Source organism: Orcinus orca, chromosome 19 (genome assembly GCF_937001465.1).
Source record: "Orcinus orca chromosome 19, mOrcOrc1.1, whole genome shotgun sequence".
Taxonomy (NCBI): Eukaryota; Metazoa; Chordata; class Mammalia; order Artiodactyla; family Delphinidae; genus Orcinus; species Orcinus orca.
The window spans coordinates 27,751,210-27,767,804 of record NC_064577.1 but is presented as its reverse complement, the minus strand read 5'-3'; the positions used below and the strand labels follow the sequence as shown (position 1 = coordinate 27,767,804).

General features: G+C 56.2%; 1 protein-coding gene across 3 annotated transcripts in view; it reads right to left on the bottom strand.

The window, feature by feature from the left end:
- TTYH2 (tweety family member 2) overlaps positions 1 to 16,595 on the bottom strand; it is a 39,876-nt gene that overhangs the window by 13,491 nt on the left and 9,790 nt on the right. For all 3 annotated transcript variants that reach the window (XM_004275435.3, XM_049701894.1, XM_049701893.1), the window contains exons 3-6: positions 13,270 to 13,381; positions 7,829 to 8,049; positions 2,885 to 2,980; positions 2,323 to 2,395 (exon numbers count right to left, since the gene is read on the bottom strand). In XM_004275435.3, the coding sequence (XP_004275483.1) occupies positions 2,323 to 2,395; positions 2,885 to 2,980; positions 7,829 to 8,049; positions 13,270 to 13,381 (502 nt within the window). The remainder of the gene's footprint in view (positions 1 to 2,322; positions 2,396 to 2,884; positions 2,981 to 7,828; positions 8,050 to 13,269; positions 13,382 to 16,595) is intronic.

The following is a 16,595-nucleotide window of genomic DNA, read 5'->3' as shown; positions in this document are numbered from 1 at the left end:
TTGATTGGAAGCAGATTATTTTTTGCACTATTAAAATAAGCTTATTATATGAAATATTAAAAAAAAAAACAACCCTCACTGGGTCAGGGCCCAGTGAGGTGGGCCCGCCGTCCCTCCGTGGCCGATTCTCAGGGAGACCTCGGCTCAGTCAGTGGTGCCCTGCGGCCGAAGCACCTGGGTGACCTTTCCTCCTTCCTCTCCCGGAATCCACTTCTCCCCCTTCCTTCTCCTTGGGCGCTCTCTCTCCTCTCTGCCCCTCACCCTTCACCTCTGCCTTACACTCCTGACTGCACAGGGGGTGGTCGGGCAGATAAGGCTCAGCTACCCGGCTCCCAGCTCCCTCCCCATCACATTCTTAGGGACAACAGCTCCACTCCTGTCTCATGGAGGCCCTTTGGTGAGGGGGGGACGGGGAAGGCAGGGGGTGAGGCCACCCCTGCAGCGGGAAGGCAGTGTTGGAGCTCTGGTCCCACAGATCTCAAAAACAAAAACACCACCCCCGAAAAACAGGCTCAGAGAGCAGGGGCAGTGGCCACACAAAAGCTCCCCACAATAGCCTTTGAGGGCCTGGCTCCTTCACCCCCAACTTCCTATTAAAATGCAGCAGGATCCGTAGCCCCATCAAAGGCCCATTCACTCCCTCACCCTCTCTCTCTCTCACACACAAGGGCCTGACTAATCGAATTAGGGAAATGGCCTTTCTCTCCAGCTCCCTGGCATCCCGGGGCCCTCAGCTGGGAGCTGAAGTCCCCGCTGGGAAGGAGCTGTCTCCCAAAAGGCAGCCCTTGGTGGCCAGCTGGAGGCCATCGCTGCTTTGAGAAGGCAGATGGGGGAAGGGCCCACCATATGCAAGCTTCCCTGCGCCCACTCTTGTCCCTGGAGGAGAGGCTGTCGCCAGGCAGCTGTGCGTGGGGCTCCGGCCAGCAGCCGCTCCCCCCAGACCACGTACAGCCCACCCAGCTCCAGATGAAGGCAGGATGCGCTTGAGTATGGCCTGTGCTCTCCTCCTCTGCTCTTCCCTGTATCTGGAGGGGCCTCAGCCCCGGGGATGTAGGTTCCGCCTGTCCAGTGTTCCCTCCTGCCCAAAGCCATGGGCGGAGGGGAGACAAAACAGGAGATGCCCACCTCCTCCCCCTGCTGGACAATCTTTGCCCAAAGCTACTCTGAGCCAAGCTGCACCAGGGTCTACTCATTTTGGGGGCATCATGGATGCAAAGTGGTCAAGGCCAGAGCCACCAGCCAGCCCCCAAGTCCCTGGGCCAGGCACGTATTTGGGTAGAGGGGTTCCAGTGAGCCCTTTTCTTTTCTCCCCAGGTTGAAAGGGCAGAACGGATGCAGGTCACGGGGTTACTTTGTGGCCCTTAAGTCAGCTAGGGGTTCCCTGAAATCCCTTGGTACATCCTGCCCCCTGTGCCACACACACACACACACACACACACACACACAGTGCTCCACCATGTATCGATTCACACGGGATTGCAGTGATCTGCCTACACGTCTTTCTTCTGCGGGCTGTGACTTAGTCAAGAGCAAACATCACGTCCTCCTGTTTCTGCATCTCCAGGCACCTGCACCATCGAGCGCCACACAGCCAAGCATCAGCTGAACGAACGAACGAATGAATGACTGACACGCACACAGCTTCTCTCGAGCATTAGGTCTATTAAAGACCAAACATACCTGCCCAGGAAGCTTCCCCCCTTACACTCCTGACCCACCTTGTGTGTGTGTGTGTGTGTGTGTGTGTGTGCACGCTTGGTTTTGTTTTTCTCACATCTCAAGGCACCACACCAGGAAACATACACCACTGCGTTTTAGGCGGTGTGTGCGAGTCCAAGGGCAAGGGGACGGGAAGCAGGTGAAACGCCACCTTCCACGTTCCTGACACCGGGGAAGCCGGCCCAGGAGTGTGCTTCTGAAGCTGGAGGGCTCCTCCAGCCTGAGGTTCAAACCCCGCCCACACCCACCAGACCTGGTTAGTTCTTTATACCCAGAGAGAAGGCACCTGGTCATCTGTGCCCGTCCTCACAAGCCGTGGCTGGGAATGGGCCAGCGGGGTGGGAAAGGGATCAGGCTCCACGGGTCTTATCTTGGCTCTGCCCCGAAATGCCTCGTGACCCTGGGCAAGCCCCTTCCTTTCCCTGGGCCTGTGTCCCCATCTGAAGGGGGAGGGGCTGGCACAGATGAGCCCGGCCCCTTTAGTCCTGAGACTCTGCGATTCTAGGTTAGGGACTGAGACTGGCAGCTGGCCCTACCCCGGGGACGCTGGACAGACGGTCCACCTGGTCAGACCACCCAGCACCCCCAGGCCACCCAACTCACCACCGCCGCAGCAGTGTCAGCAGCCAGGGACGTCCAGCTGAGAAGCAGGGCCACCACCCCACAGCACAGCACCCTAGGAGAGAGGCAGCTGCCGGTGGGATCCAGGCCGAGGCCGGCAGGCGGGGGACCCCGTGATGGCTGTCACCCCGCCAACCTTCAACGCCCTCCCTCTCGGCTACGATCTTGTCCCCCCGACCCCCAGACTCTTGCAGTGGCCCTGAGGGCAGCCTCAGCCCCTGCCCTGACATCGCCCCGCTGACTGCTGGCGGAGGGATATGGACCGATGCCTGGGGCACAGGTCCCTGAGCCGAAGAGACACGGCAGTGAGGGCGCAAGCTGAGGAAGTGAGTGTCTCTAACGCCTCAGCTGCTCAACAGTCAGGCCCAGGAGGGAGGGGACACGTGAAGAAAGCCTGGTGTGGCTTGGTGTCCAGATGGTGAGCCAGTGGCTGCTGCCCCCACATCCTCCCAGCCCTGCCAGGCCCTCATCTCTCTGCTGGTGGCACTGTCACCCCACACCCCTGGCCAGCTCCTGTCCCAGGCCCAGAGGCGGGGCTACTCACGAGGCCAGGAGGCACCTGGAGCTCTTGGCCAGTCCCAGGCAGGCGAGGAGGCAAAGGACCAGGTCCAGGACGAAGAGCAGGAGGTAGGAGAGCCACCTGAGCAGACCGGAAGGGATGGTCAGGGAAGCAGGGCAGAACTGCCCACCTGGGGTCCACCAGGGAGGCCTGGACCACTGCCCCAGGCCCGCTGGACCCTTCGTGATTCAAACCGCCCACAGCCAGTGGCTAAGCAAACTAGACCAGGGGGCGCCCCTGCCCCGGACAGGAAGAACCCAGCGTGCATGGTGGACAGCTCCTCTGGGCTCTGGGAGCTGCACCCCGCTTCTGCCCGGACAAAGGAGTCACCGTCCCCTGCCCCAGCTGAATGTCTGAACCAGCACGGTCCCCTGAACTTTCTGCAGTGATGCAAGTGGACCACCTCTGCACTGTCCACTCTCTCTGCCACCACCCACGTGTGGCCAGGAGTGTGAAACATGGCTGGTGCAATGGAGGAAATAAATTTCTCCTTTCATTTACTTTTGTTTTCCTTTTTTTTTTAACTTTTTTAAAAAATTGAAGTATAGTTGCTGTACAAGATTACATAAGTTTCAGGTGTACAATATAGTGTCTCACAAGTTTTGAAGGTGATACTCCATTTATAGTTATTATAAAATATTGGCTACATTGTACAATACATCCTTGTGGCTAATTTTATTTTTTTAATTTAATTTTATATTGGAGTATAGTTTTTTTCTTTCTTTTTTGGCCACACCCGGCGACAGGTGGGCTCTTAGCTCCCCGACCAGGGATCGAACCCACGCCCCCTGCAGTGGAAGCGCGGAGTCTTAACCACTGGACTGCCAGGGAAGTCCTGGAGTGTACGTAGTTGACTTACAATGTTGTGTTGGTTTCAGGTGTACAGCAAAATGATTCAGTTATACATATACATATATCCTTTTGATTAGTTTTTTTTTTTTTTTCCTGCGGTACGCGGGCCTCTCACTGTTGCGGCCTCTCCCGTTGCGGAGCACAGGCTCCGGACGCGCAGGCTCAGCGGCCATGGCTCACGGGCCCAGCCGCTCCGCGGCATGTGGGATCTTCCCGGACCGGGGCACGAACCCGTGTCCCCTGCATTGGCAAGCGGACTCTCAACCACTGCGCCACCAGGGAAGCCCTTGATTAGGTTTTGATTTCAACCACCTTTTGTGCCAGGCACCGAGCTTAGGGCCAGGGGATTCTCGGATGCGTGGGTTCATCCCCAGACCATCAGGAGCTCGGGGTGGGGCAAGGGAACCCAGGCCAGGTCATCCCGAGGCACCAAGAACCTCCAGGCCTCCCAGCCCCTCACTCCTCTGGCCTTTTGCTGCCCACCCAGGGCTGAGGTGATGGGGAAAGGCAGTCACACAAGCTGGAGAACTTGGCAAGTTGCACCCCCCCTCCCCCTTGAGCCTCAGTTTGCAAACCTGTGAAGGAGGCCGGAACTCTGTGAGGATTAAGTGCTCGCTAAATGAAAAGGGAAACAAAGAAAGGCAGAGGGATTCCGGGATCCCTGCTTTTCTGCTTCTCCAAAGCACGGGCTGCAGAGCCCAGGGTACCCAAGTCCAAGGGCGCTGACAAGACCCCAAGCAAAGCACCCTGGTTCGTTCCCTTCCAAACAGGATCCCAAGGTGCCCTCACACCTCAGCTCCAGCCTCGCTGAGCAGCCACTTCCATCGGCCCTGCGCTGGGGGACCAGTCTGAGCGCTGGGGACTGGTGGACGGAGAAGGCAGGGAGCAGAGAGAAGGGGCTTCTCCTAGTCCCAGAAGAGGGAAGTCTTCTGATCATTATGTCTCTTGATGCAAAAGCCAAGCAAATTCGTTGACTTCTCTCCAGCAAATGTTTTCTGCTTCACTAATACCACAAGGAGGGTAAGAAAGAGCTTGGAGTGTGGGGAGGGAGTGGGGTGGAGCTGGAAGAAAGTGACAAAGAAGCTCCAAGTCGGGGAGAGCACGCTGGAGGCCGCCTGGCAGCCAAACCAGGTTCCTTCCCCCTTTACGAATGGAGGCTAAACGCCTCAAAAAGGGGACAAATCAAAATCCTCGATTCCCTGCCTGGAGCGGAGCCGGGGCAGCCACTGTAGTCTCTGGAGCTCCCAGGAATGGACCTAGCGGCTCTGGGGAAGTGCAGAGCCCGCCCCGCCCACCACTAGGACGAGGCCACCAAGAGCCAGTCCTTCCTAGAATCAGAGTCGGAGCTTGAAAGAACCTCAGGAACATCTAGCATTAGAATCTCATTCTACAGGGCTTCCCTGGTGACGCAGTGGTTAAGAATCCGCCTGCCAATGCAGGGGACACGTGTTCGAACCCTGGTGCGGGAAGATCCCACATGCCGCGGAGCAACTAAGCCCGTGCGCCACAACTCCTGAGTCCGTGCGCCACAGCTACTGAAGCCCACAGGCCTAGAGCCCGTGCTCCGCAACAAGAGAAGCCACTGCAATGAGAAGCCCGCACGCTGCAAGGAAGAGTAGCCCCCTCTTGCCGCAATTAGAGAAAGCCCGCACGCAGCAACGAAGACCCAACGCAGCAAAAAATAAATTTTTAAAAAAAGAACCTCGTTCTACGATTGTTAAACTGAGGCCCGTGGGAGAAGAGCCTGGACCAGGAATTCCAGACTCTCCATGTCTCGGAGCCTTCCTACAAGAGACACAGCCAGCCACCAGGCGCCTCTCAAAGTCCTGGTTTCATGTTTCCAACATAAAGGTTTCTTGTTACCTCTCTCTCCTCTACTCTGCACATTAGCAGGAAATCAGTTAGGACTGCTTCTAACCGACTCTCCACGAGGACTGTGTTTCAAGGCATCCACGCCTCCTTGTGTAGTAAAGGGTTCCTGGAAACAGCTCTGCGAGGCAGATGCATTTCCCAGAGGAGCCTGGTGATGACCTGGGGATGTGTTTCTAACCAAGAACTTGGCTCTCGCAGGAGCAGCTCAGGCCCCTGCTCTCTCAGCTCCTCCCATATCCGGTGTTGATGCGATTGCTGTTACACCCTTTGTAAATCTCCGGAGAGGAATCGCTTGGCTTTTTAATTGCCTCCAATACTTAGCCAGGCCTTGTGTAAAAGTACTAAAAAGAATTTGCTTAGCTGGATGGCTGTGCTCTAGAACCATTTGGAAAGCAAAGATGTGGAGGCTGTCCAAAGGAGACCCAGCCCCTAAGGCTGGTTAGGTCATGAAGAATAAAATAAGGCTTTTGTTTTAGGGCAGCTCAGGCAAGAGGCGGGAGCAAACAGCAGATGAGGGGAAGGGACAGAACATCACTAATGTTCAGAAGCCACAGGTGCTACCCTTGAACTAGACCTGAACAGGGGTGGAAGCTGGGGATGGGGGCTCCAGAGGACGCTCTCAGTCGCCCACATTGAAATAGATAGTGTGCAGCGGTCGCCGCGCTTACCCCCGTTTTCCATAAAATCATCTTAAGTCCCGGTTGATACATACATTCTGACTTTCACTACAGTCATTCTCCAAGTGCCCGCATTAGGCCCTTCGGCGCACATGGCCCCAGGTCAGGTCCACTCAGAGAGAACGGCAGGGTCAAAACGGACACCTAGCTTTCCATGACAGAAAGATGTAGGAGGCTCAGGCAGTGACTGTCCCTCACGTCACAGGACTAATCAGATGCCCCTGTACTGGGTCACAAGTCACAACCAGTCCTTAGAGTTGGCAGTTTCTTTGTGGTCACTTGGGAGAAAGGTGCTTTTGCATGTGAGCGAAAAAAAATCTGGTGGGAAGCTGCACTGGTGACATCTGGAAAGGCAGGGGCTGGATGGGCGGAAGGGGAGGAACAAGGAGCGCTGTCCAGGGCGGGGGGGCCTCATGAGCTCCCCCTGGTCGGGGCCCGGCCATCTCCTACCCCGGGGAAGGGAGAGCCCTGGATGGGGAGGTCTCTGGCCAGAGGCCACCAGAAGCATTTTCTCTGGGTCAGTTCAGCCTGGGATGAGGCTTTCTCATAAAGGGGAAATGAGCCCAGAGTAAACTGTGCAGCGTTGTGGTAAAGACTCTGACCTTCGCTAATGGCTTGAAGGGGAGGCAACAAAGGGGGGCGGAGGGGGGGGCGGCGGGAGGGGCATCCAAAGAGCGGACACCTGCTCTTCAGGGTTCCTGTGTCCATTGCTCCCCAGCACTGCCTCCCTGCCAGGCGCCCTGCCCTGGGTGCGCAAGGACGTGTACGCCATAAGTGGGTGTCACCCTTCGGCTGGGAGCCCCCCAAAGCCGGGGCTGCCTCCTCCTTTCTTGGTTGTCCCCAGAGTGACCTTCACCAGACCCTGTGCGTGGAGGGAGGGCAGCCGGTCCCTGGTCAGCTGGCCTGTGTCCAGTGCCTTCACCTGGGATGGGGTTTGGGTGATGGGGAGGCAGGGGAGACGTAAATGGAACCCCAAAGGCTCGATGACACAGGTATGAACCTGCATACCTGACAAGGCAAAGGTGGGGTGGCGCCCCGCAGCCCACATCACTCAGGCTGGAGGCATCTCTGAGCTTGCTAAGCAGCTGCCCCTGGGGAGAGGCAAAGAGGCTGCCGTCTCCCCGACGCCCTGCACCTCTGGGGCTGAGAATGCAGGTGCAGGGAACCCTGTCCCAGAAACCCGGGCAGGTGAGGAACCCATAAGCCACCAGCACTTCACCCAGCGCCAGCCGCAGAGGATGCTGGTCCCGGAGGAGCCCCTTGCTGTGTGCGGGGTGGGAGGCCAGGTCCAGCCTCCCGCGCTGAGATCTCGGCACATCACTGCCCCTCCCTGGGGCTCAGCGCCTGCCTGTACAAGCAGGCTGTACTACACGCCCACCGCTCGGCCCCCACCAGCTCTCATGTCCTAGGGATTTCAGTCATTAAGGCTTAAGACCTTCTGGTGCCACTTCCCAGCCCAAGCCCCAAGACGCTGGCTTGGATGAAGGAAGCTGGGGCAGCCCCATCACCCCTCCCCGGGGCCCCTCACCGGTAGTACTCCACATAGCCAGTCTGGTTGACCAGTTCGGTCAGCTCCTCGGTGACCTCTGTCCACACGGGCACCCCTGCCAACTGCACGATGATGTTGCCCGCCATCTGCTGCATGAACTTCAGCGTCTGGAGGTAATCGCCCCGGGTGGCAAAGATCTCACTGAGCCGGGCCAGGTGCTGCTCGAGGTCGACCTTCATCTTCTGGGTGGTTCCAGACACCTGGGGAGGGGCGGGGCTTCTGAGTCTGGCCTCGGGTAGGAGGAAGCCAGAGAGGTAAACCCTCTGCCTCAAACTCTGGAGGAGAAGAGCTTGGCCTTGAATGAGTGCCCCACGGGCGCCACCCCCAGCCCTGAAGAGTCACGAGGCTGTGGTCCAGATGGAGGATGGACAACAGAGGCTCCCACTACCCGCCCAGCCCATGGGTCCCTCCACCCAGGGGACAGGCTCGATCTGGCCCTAACCAGGACCTGGGCTCCAAGACACAGTGCTTTCCTAGAAAGACAGACCCCGATGGGGGAACAAACAAGAGAAGCCATTTTTCTTCCTTGAAGATTCTCTTCAAAGTTTAAACACCTTGGGTGATGAATTCTTTTGGGGGGTGAGGAATAAAACGTTTAAACTGAAGAGTCCCTCTGTTGCTACCTGACCTTTTGTTCCCACAATAGGCTTTCTCAGCGTCTCACAAGAGAAAGGCTTTGTTGTAGAGCAAAGGACAGCCCACAGCATCCTGAACCCCCCCGAGTGAGGGCAGAACAATGGAACTTTGAAATAATACAGGCAGACGGGATCCTGCCTCCGAGCGGCCGGGACACGTGACAGGAGGAGGAAATCGGCGCCTTCTCTGTGCTTGTCCACCCGCCCCCCCCCCCCCTCCGCCACGTTTGTCCTGCCTGGAGCTGAGCAGAGCCTGAAGGAAGCATCTTTCTGCTCAGAGGTAGAGAGGGAAGGTCAGTGGAAGTGACTCTCCTGGGCCTGCAAACAAGGACCACAAGAATTAGAAAGGTGCCTCTCGATAGCCCAGATGCAGGGTCCCGGCAGGGGCTGGAGACCCAGCCTGGGAACCCCAAGCACCTCCCTGCCAAGCCCGTTCTGAGCCTAGGTGTCAGCACGAGGGGAAGAAGGGCTTCGTTGCTCTGAAACTGTCATGCTATACCAACAAGCACAACTGGTTGGAAGCGGGGAGTGTGCGCTATTCCTCCAGGCAGACGTCAGCTCCCCCTGGTCTGGAAGGAAGAGAAAAATGACCTAGAATGGGAGTTCCCTGGCAGTCCAGTGGTTAGGACTCTGCGCTTTTACTGCCGAGGGCCGTGGGTTCAATCCCTGGTCGGGGAACTAAGATTCCACAAGCCTTGTGGTACTGCCAAAAAAAAAAAAAAAAAGACCCCGAAGAAGGTTTAGGAGTGTCCAATGGGGAGAGCTCTGCAGAGAGGTGATCAGACCCCACTCCTGGCAGCAAACGCTGTTTCTCCGCATTAGGGGGGACTTGACAGCAACTTTGTGGCCTTTCACATCTGCGCTAGGCTAGGAGTTCCTGGTTCCAGAAAAGAGAATGGCCCCCTTTGTTGCATTTTATGTTTTTCAGTGTCAGCGGCTTGTTCCTTTTCCCGGCTTGTAGCTGGTTCTCACAAGCTGGCTAAGGACTAAGAGATACCAAAGTGCAGAGATGCTGGGCATGTACAAATGAATTCAATAACTAAACCTCACCCTAATAAACGTTCCTTTTCAATTCAATAAGATCAACGGACAAGTGCTTTGCAGCCACTGATCCAAAGGCACTCAATAAATGTTAACATTGGGAGCAAGACCTGTACTGTGTGATATTTTCATATTCCTATATGATACCCAGCACACTGTAGATCACAGGGCCATTAAAAATGCTCTGTAGGGGGCTTCCCTGGTGGCGCAGTGGTTGGGAGTCCGTCTGCCCATGCAGGGGACGCGGGTTCGTGCCCCGGTCCGGGAAGATCCCACATGCCGCGGAGCAACTGGGCCCGTGAGCCACAACTACTGAGCCTGCGCGTCTGGAGCCTGTGCTCTGCAACAAGAGAGGCCGCGATAGTGAGAGGCCAGCGCACCTCTATGAAGAGTGGCCCCCGCTCGCCACAACTAGAGAAAGCCCTAACGCAGAAACAAAGACCCAACACAGCCAAAAAAAAGTGCTCTGTAAACTTTTCCTGTAAGATGACTTTTTTCCCCCTTCCATAGCTCTATATGTTTAACTTCTCTATTTCTTAAATTCCTCCTTGGAAAAAAACCCCGAAAGCCAGGCCCTCTCTTTCCTCCTGATGTCTTCCCATAGGAAACGAAACAAAATAGAAAAAATTAGAATCACAGTGTTGACCTACTTACACCCCCGGCTTCCCCACTGCACCTCCAGTCCTTGGAGGTTCAGCACAGAGCTGCCCACAGGGAGATGGCGATGGGCACACTCAGAGGTGGATCCGGCACTCCCACGGGGAATCGGGAGGGCCGGCTCAGCTCCCCAGGCTGGGGTGGGGTTAGGGGCAAGCTAGCAGGTGGTAGAGGAAGCTGTTGCCCCAGAGGATGGAGCCGTGGTTCTCCAGCTGTGGCCCCTGGACCTGTTATCAGCTGGGAACTCGTTATAAATGCAGATTCTCAGTCTGGTCCCAGACCTACAGAATTGGAAAGTCTGGGGTGGGCCCCCGCCATCTGTGTTTATCAAGCCCTCCAGGGGATTCTGTTGCAAGCGCAAGTTTGAAAATCTCTGAGACGGAGGAAGCTCCCTCCTAGAGAGGGAGTTGATGAGGTTTTCTAGACAGGCAGGGGATGAAGGACCAGGAGATGAAGGGTGGAGGCTTGGCAGGCCGGGGGCGGGGCCCCCATCTCAGAGCCTTGAAGGGAAAGGCTAAGACCAGACCCCTGGGTTCCAGTACTCGCTCTAACACAAACTAGCTCCCTACCCTGCAGCAGCAACACGACCTCTCTGTGCCCAGTTCCTTCCCCAGGGCTGCCCACAGGCCTGATGCCAATGCAAAGGAGAACCCAGAGGAGCCTCAGTGGCCACCAGAACATGTGGCTCAAACTCGAGCCAGCTGAGCTCCCAGGGGCTGTAGAGCCCAAGGCCCTGGTTTTAAGCCGAGACCCCAGTGGGTGAGAGGTGTGCAAGGTGCCCTGAGTGAGTCACTGGGCCCAGATCGGGGGCGCTGGATCCAGAGAAAGGACCCACCTGGCCCTCCCAAAGGACCCTTTGTGACCCCCCAAATCAGAGGGTGCAGCTGATCCAGGACCCTCCCGCCGCCCACCGAGGCCCAGGGCTCCCTCAGGGAGGAAGGGCGCAGGCCTGCGGCTTCTGGTCTGGGAAGGGGAGCCTGGGAGGGCCCACCTCGCTCTGGCCCAGGTCTTAGTCGCCTGACTTGTCTCCTGAGTGCCGCCGCCCCCCAGTCCAAGCCTCCTCTCTCTTTCGTGGTGATTACGGTAACACACACAATTACAGTAATTATAATAACGGCACCATTAGCATAGGGTCCCCCCTCCCAATGTGGAGCGTTTTTTGTAGATTACCAGGCCCTTTTATGGGCATTATCTCATCTAACGTCATTTATGTGATATTTGGCCTTCACCCCCCTCCAATCTGGGGAGCCCTCTAAGATCTGCTGCCTCCCCTGGAGCCCTTGGGACTGGGAGTGTTGGGTGCCCACCCGAGGCCCAAACCAGGCCCACAGGCCCAGCCAAGGACGCAGGTCAACACAGGAGGTGGCCATCAGGACCCAAGCAGCTCCTGGCCAGCTGGACCATCACCAGAGCCTGGGACGCCTGCCTTCACTTTTCAGAAATGGTGGCGAGAGGATGAGGGGCTGACCGCCAGAGACACACGGAACCCTTCCCTTCAGGAACACGGGGGCATTTAGAGACCTGGGGTCTGATGCACAACGTCCACCCCTGACCCTGGGGAGCGCTCAGCTGGGGTGGATGGGCCCAACCTGGGGGGCTCGGGCCCAGCTCATCTACGGCGGATAAGGACATGAAAAGCTTGAATCTTCCCATCAGGGCGGCTCTGGGATTTTCTTCCTCAGCCCTGGGGAGCCACGGGTCATTCCTTACAATGGTCACAAGTCAGCCAGTGAAGGTCATGGCTCTGGGGCTTCCCGGGGAAGGGATTCTCCTTCAGGGGTTGGCTCTTCCTCCAGTGGTTCTGTGCTGGTGGGTGGAGCCCCTTCCCCACCAGGGCAGAGGGGAAGGCGGGGGTCCCCAGGGAGTGAGCTCCCCCCAGGCCCCACCCAGTGCTGGTCAGGCGGCGTTCGGCCCCTCAGCTCCCCCATCCCAGCCGCCCCATCCTCACCCCAGTGTCCAGGCAGCTCTCAGTCCCCAGGGATGGGTCCCAGTGGACACAGGGGGTGGTTGGATGAGCTCAGCAGGAGAGCTGGGCCCCTGCTCTGGTGTGTGACCCTCGGCTCCCCCGAAGGACCCTCTCTGCGGCCAGAGCCACGGCACCCAGCACCCAGCCGTACCCCCGAGGAGCAGCACAGCTGTCTCTTTAAGGGAGTCCCTCCTGGGAGGAGCCGGGCTGGGGGATTAAGGCCTGAGAGGAGCTTAAGGGAGAGGAGGGGCACTGAGGTCGAATCCTCCTGAAGCCGCACCAGGAGGAAGTGAGGTCCACAGGCTCCGGTCGGGGCTGGCTTGCACGGCTGAGGCCGCCTGACACAACTGCTCATTTGCTGAGGTCACCCCTCTACTGGGGAACTGGCCCAGAGGTGATGGCGGACAGGACTGGCATTTCTGAAAACTGCCCCGGAGCCTGGCTCCCAGGGCGCCAGGGGCTGCTGGGAAATCAGCTGGAAAGAGCCAGTGCTTCCAGAGAGAAAGTGACAAGCGCTGGGGGCCATGGGCTACCTTTTTTTGAAGACCCTGACTCTCCCCGCCCTTGAGGCTCAGCAAGTGGACCTCTTCCTTGGGCGAAAACTCCTTCCTCTCCTCTGGCCAGCCCAGCACATCCTTCACCCTTAGCCCCCAGCTGGAGTCACGGCGCCTGGAAACCAGAGCCCGGAGGACACCTTGCAGGGTTTGGGGCTCTTCACTTGTTTTTGAAGAGTGTTGACATCTCCTGGATGCCACCCACCATACTCTACACCCAGCACTGAAAGTGAACACAGAAAACACCGCGGGGCCGACTGTCCACATTCAGGGGCCTCTTGAACAAATGGCACAGTGTTCAGCTCTGCTGAAGATGGACGGGCTCTGAGCCCACAGCCGTCCTGGCCCCCAGGACCCCACAGCCTTTCTCCTTCGGTCCTCACTCCTACCCCTGCCCCCTGTGCCCCCCGCCCCCCAGCCTGGGGAGCAGAAATCGCCGGTTGGCTCCTGGCGGGACCAACTGGCAGCCCCAAGGGGAGTCCGGCCCCCTTGGAGCCGAGCTGGCTGGGCTCTGACTGGGGCTCTCATTCCCACCACGCTGACCTCACCGGCTGCCCGCGACCTTACCAGCACATCGATCCCAGAGAAGGTGTGGTTGGCATTGTCCAGGGAGTAGATCAGCTGGTACACCCCGTCGTTGGCCTCGCTGTTTCCATAGAAACCAACGCCCACCGCAGCACTAGAGGCAAGACCCCAAAGTTAGAGGTGACACCCAGAGGAGAAATTTTGTTAGTATACTATTTTTTAGCGCCGTTTAGACTTCACAACGAAACTGAATGGAAAGTACAGCAATTTCCCATATACCCTGTGGCGCCTCAGACGCCCAGACAGCCTCCCCAGCCGTCAACAACCCCCACCAGAATGGGACGATTGTTACAACTGATGAACCTACGTGGACACGTCATTATCACCCAAAGTCCACAGTTTACATTAGGGTCACTCTTGGTGTCGTAGCACAATCTTATGGGTTTGGACAAATGTATCCGCCATTATAGTTTCATACAGAGTAATATCACTGCCCTTAAAGTCCTCTGTGCTCTGCCCGTCCATCCCTCCCTCATCCCTAACCCCTGCCAACCACTGATCTTTTTACTGTCTCCATAGTTTTGCCTTTTCCAGAATGTCATATGGTTGGAATCCTACAGTACGTAGCCTTTCCTGACGGGCTTCTTTCACTTAGTAATATGTATTTAAGATTCCTCCATGTTTTTTCATGGCTTGATAGCTCATTTTTCTTTTTTTAAGCGCTGAATAATATTCCATTGTTTGGATGAACACAATTTAGCCATTCACCTACTGAAGGGCTTCTCAGTTGCTTCTAGGTTTTGGCAATTACGATGAAAGTGCCTTTAAACATCCATGAGAGCGCGTTTTTGACTTTAGCTGAGGAACTCTTTCCTGGGGGTAGGGGAGAGGGGGTGGTCTAGAGTTCTGGCAGATGGGCTGGCCGGGGGAGGGAGGAAGGTTCTGGGGCAGCGGTCTCTGGCCTGGCCAACTAGCTCTGCAGCACATTTCATTCAGCCAACAAGAAAATACTCCTGTTCTCCAGTCCCGGGGCTCTGAAGGGTGGAAGATTGCTGGCCGGGCCCTAGGGGTTTTGATGCTACAGTAGGTCTGGGAGGGGCTCAGGAACTCGTACCTTTGCCAGCTCCCCAGGTGACTCTGACACACGTGGGCTTGGGGACCACTGAGGTCTCATGAAATCACACTCACCTGTCCCAAACCCTCCAAGGGTTGGGGATGCCCCCTCCATTCTCTATCCTTTCACCTCCACTTCCCCACACCACACACGAGGCATCTGTCCTGCTGAAATGTTTGGGCTTCTAGAAAGTCCCTTCTTAGTTTGAGTTAGGTTGAGCTGAAGCCTACCACCTTAAATCACGTACCTGCTGGCTCCTGGCTGTCCTCGGGGCCAGACTGGAATAAGCTTCCGATTCTGCAAGGCACCCTGTCAGACATCTGAATGGGGCTCCGCGTCACCCTTTCTCTGCTCTACGAGTCAGATGTGTCCTCCAGGCCCCGGTCTACGTCACCCTCTGGTTCAACTCTCTCTACTCATGTCATGTCACCCTTAAACGTGGCCTCTGCGTGAAGCACCCAAGCCCAGCTGGTCCCTCCAGCTCCGAGCACAGGGGGCTAATGCCCTGGGGTCCTCCCTCCCTGTCACTGACCTTGTGGTCCATGAATATCCCTGGATTTCTCCCCAGGAACTGCCGCTAAGCCCAGGCGTTCCTTCTTCCTCTAGTGCCGTATTGCTTTTTGTTTTGTTTTAAATAAAAGAGGAACTTTAAATCCATCCCTGTGAAATTTCATCTAGTTGGTTTTAGTCCAACATTCCAGCCTGAACAAATCATTCGAAGTCTCGCCTCTGTCACTGATCATACTTTCTCTGACTCATACCCCTGGGGGTCCTCTCAAGATTCATTAAACAGCCTCCTTGAGTTTTCATCCAAAACGCTGATTTTGCGGGGGAAAGATGAAGACACATGTGCAAACACTTTTACCCTTTTTCTTTAAACAGGGCAGAACCTGGGATGGAATCCCCCGGGAGACTGTTCTAGAAACCTCCTTCCAGGGTGCCCTTGACCCCCAATTCAGTGTTTCTCAGAAAGCGGTCCATGGACCACAGGACAGAATCACCTGTTAAAAGCATAGGTGGGGGGGGGGCGGGGGCGGGGGGCACACCGCACCCATTTGTTACCAGTATGGTCTGAGAATGTGCATTTTAAAACAAGGTTCCTATCTGCTTCACGTGTCTGACGCACGCACGCATGCACGCACCAGCTACAGTTTGGTGAACCCATGAGTAAATCAGTATTCTTTGCATTCAACCAGAATTGTTCAACCAGGTTTGAATCCACTTAACCGCACCACCACACAATCCGTAAATACAGCATCCGCAGGGATACTGGGAGGACCTTGGTCAAATGCAGAAATATTCATACGTTAAATGTATTGTATTTCTATGAGCTTCTCTTTAGTCACTTCATCTTTTAAATTTCAGTCTGCTCTGAAAAATACCTTTCGTTTGCTCCTTGTGTTTCTAACTTTCTCTGCTAGTTCTGTGTGTCATGAGCCAGTGTTTTCTGGGGACTCGGCCTCAAGCCAATGCTCCCCCATCCTTTTAACTCTCCCTTTCCCTCTTTTCAACAACGGAGAATTCTACTTTTGCGTCTTCTCATGGTCTATGGATTTATCGGAGATGATGGTTCAGTAGGGGCTGTGTAATTGCACCCAGTCTTCTGAGACAAGTCTGTGGTGTTGCCCCTCTCTGGTGTAACAGCACCGCTCTCTTAATCAAATGTTAAATCACTCCCAAAGAGAGGTGCACTGGGACTTCTCCTCATATCCCTTTTGCCTTGTTCATTCTTTCTTCTACGGATTGAATCTCCCCTCTTCTCCGGGATCCTTGCTGTCAGAGCTCAGCAAGACCCCCGCCTCCTAATCCCCCCAGCCTCACCTCGTATCCCTTCTCCTTCTGCTTTTGTTGCCCCCCCCCCCCGCTTCTCTCCCTCAACTCGCTCCAGCTGGGCTCCAATCTGAGCACAACTCCAGTGAAGGTAACTGTGGGCCTCCACCGCACTTACTGCCTATCCCCCACCCTGCTGCACCCCTACCCCAGCCCCCTCGCCCGCCCCTCTGCTCCAGCCACACTGGCTTCTCTCAGTGCCTTAAAAATTTTGTGCATCCCACTCCTGGGCATATACCCCGACGAAACTATAATTCAAAAAGATACACGCACCCCTATGCTCATAGCTGCACTAGTCACAATAGTCAAGACATGGAAACAACCTAAATGTCCATCGACAGACGAATGGATAAAGAAGATGTGGTCCATGTACACAATGGAATATTACTCAGCCATAAAAAAGAACGAAATAATGCCACCTGCA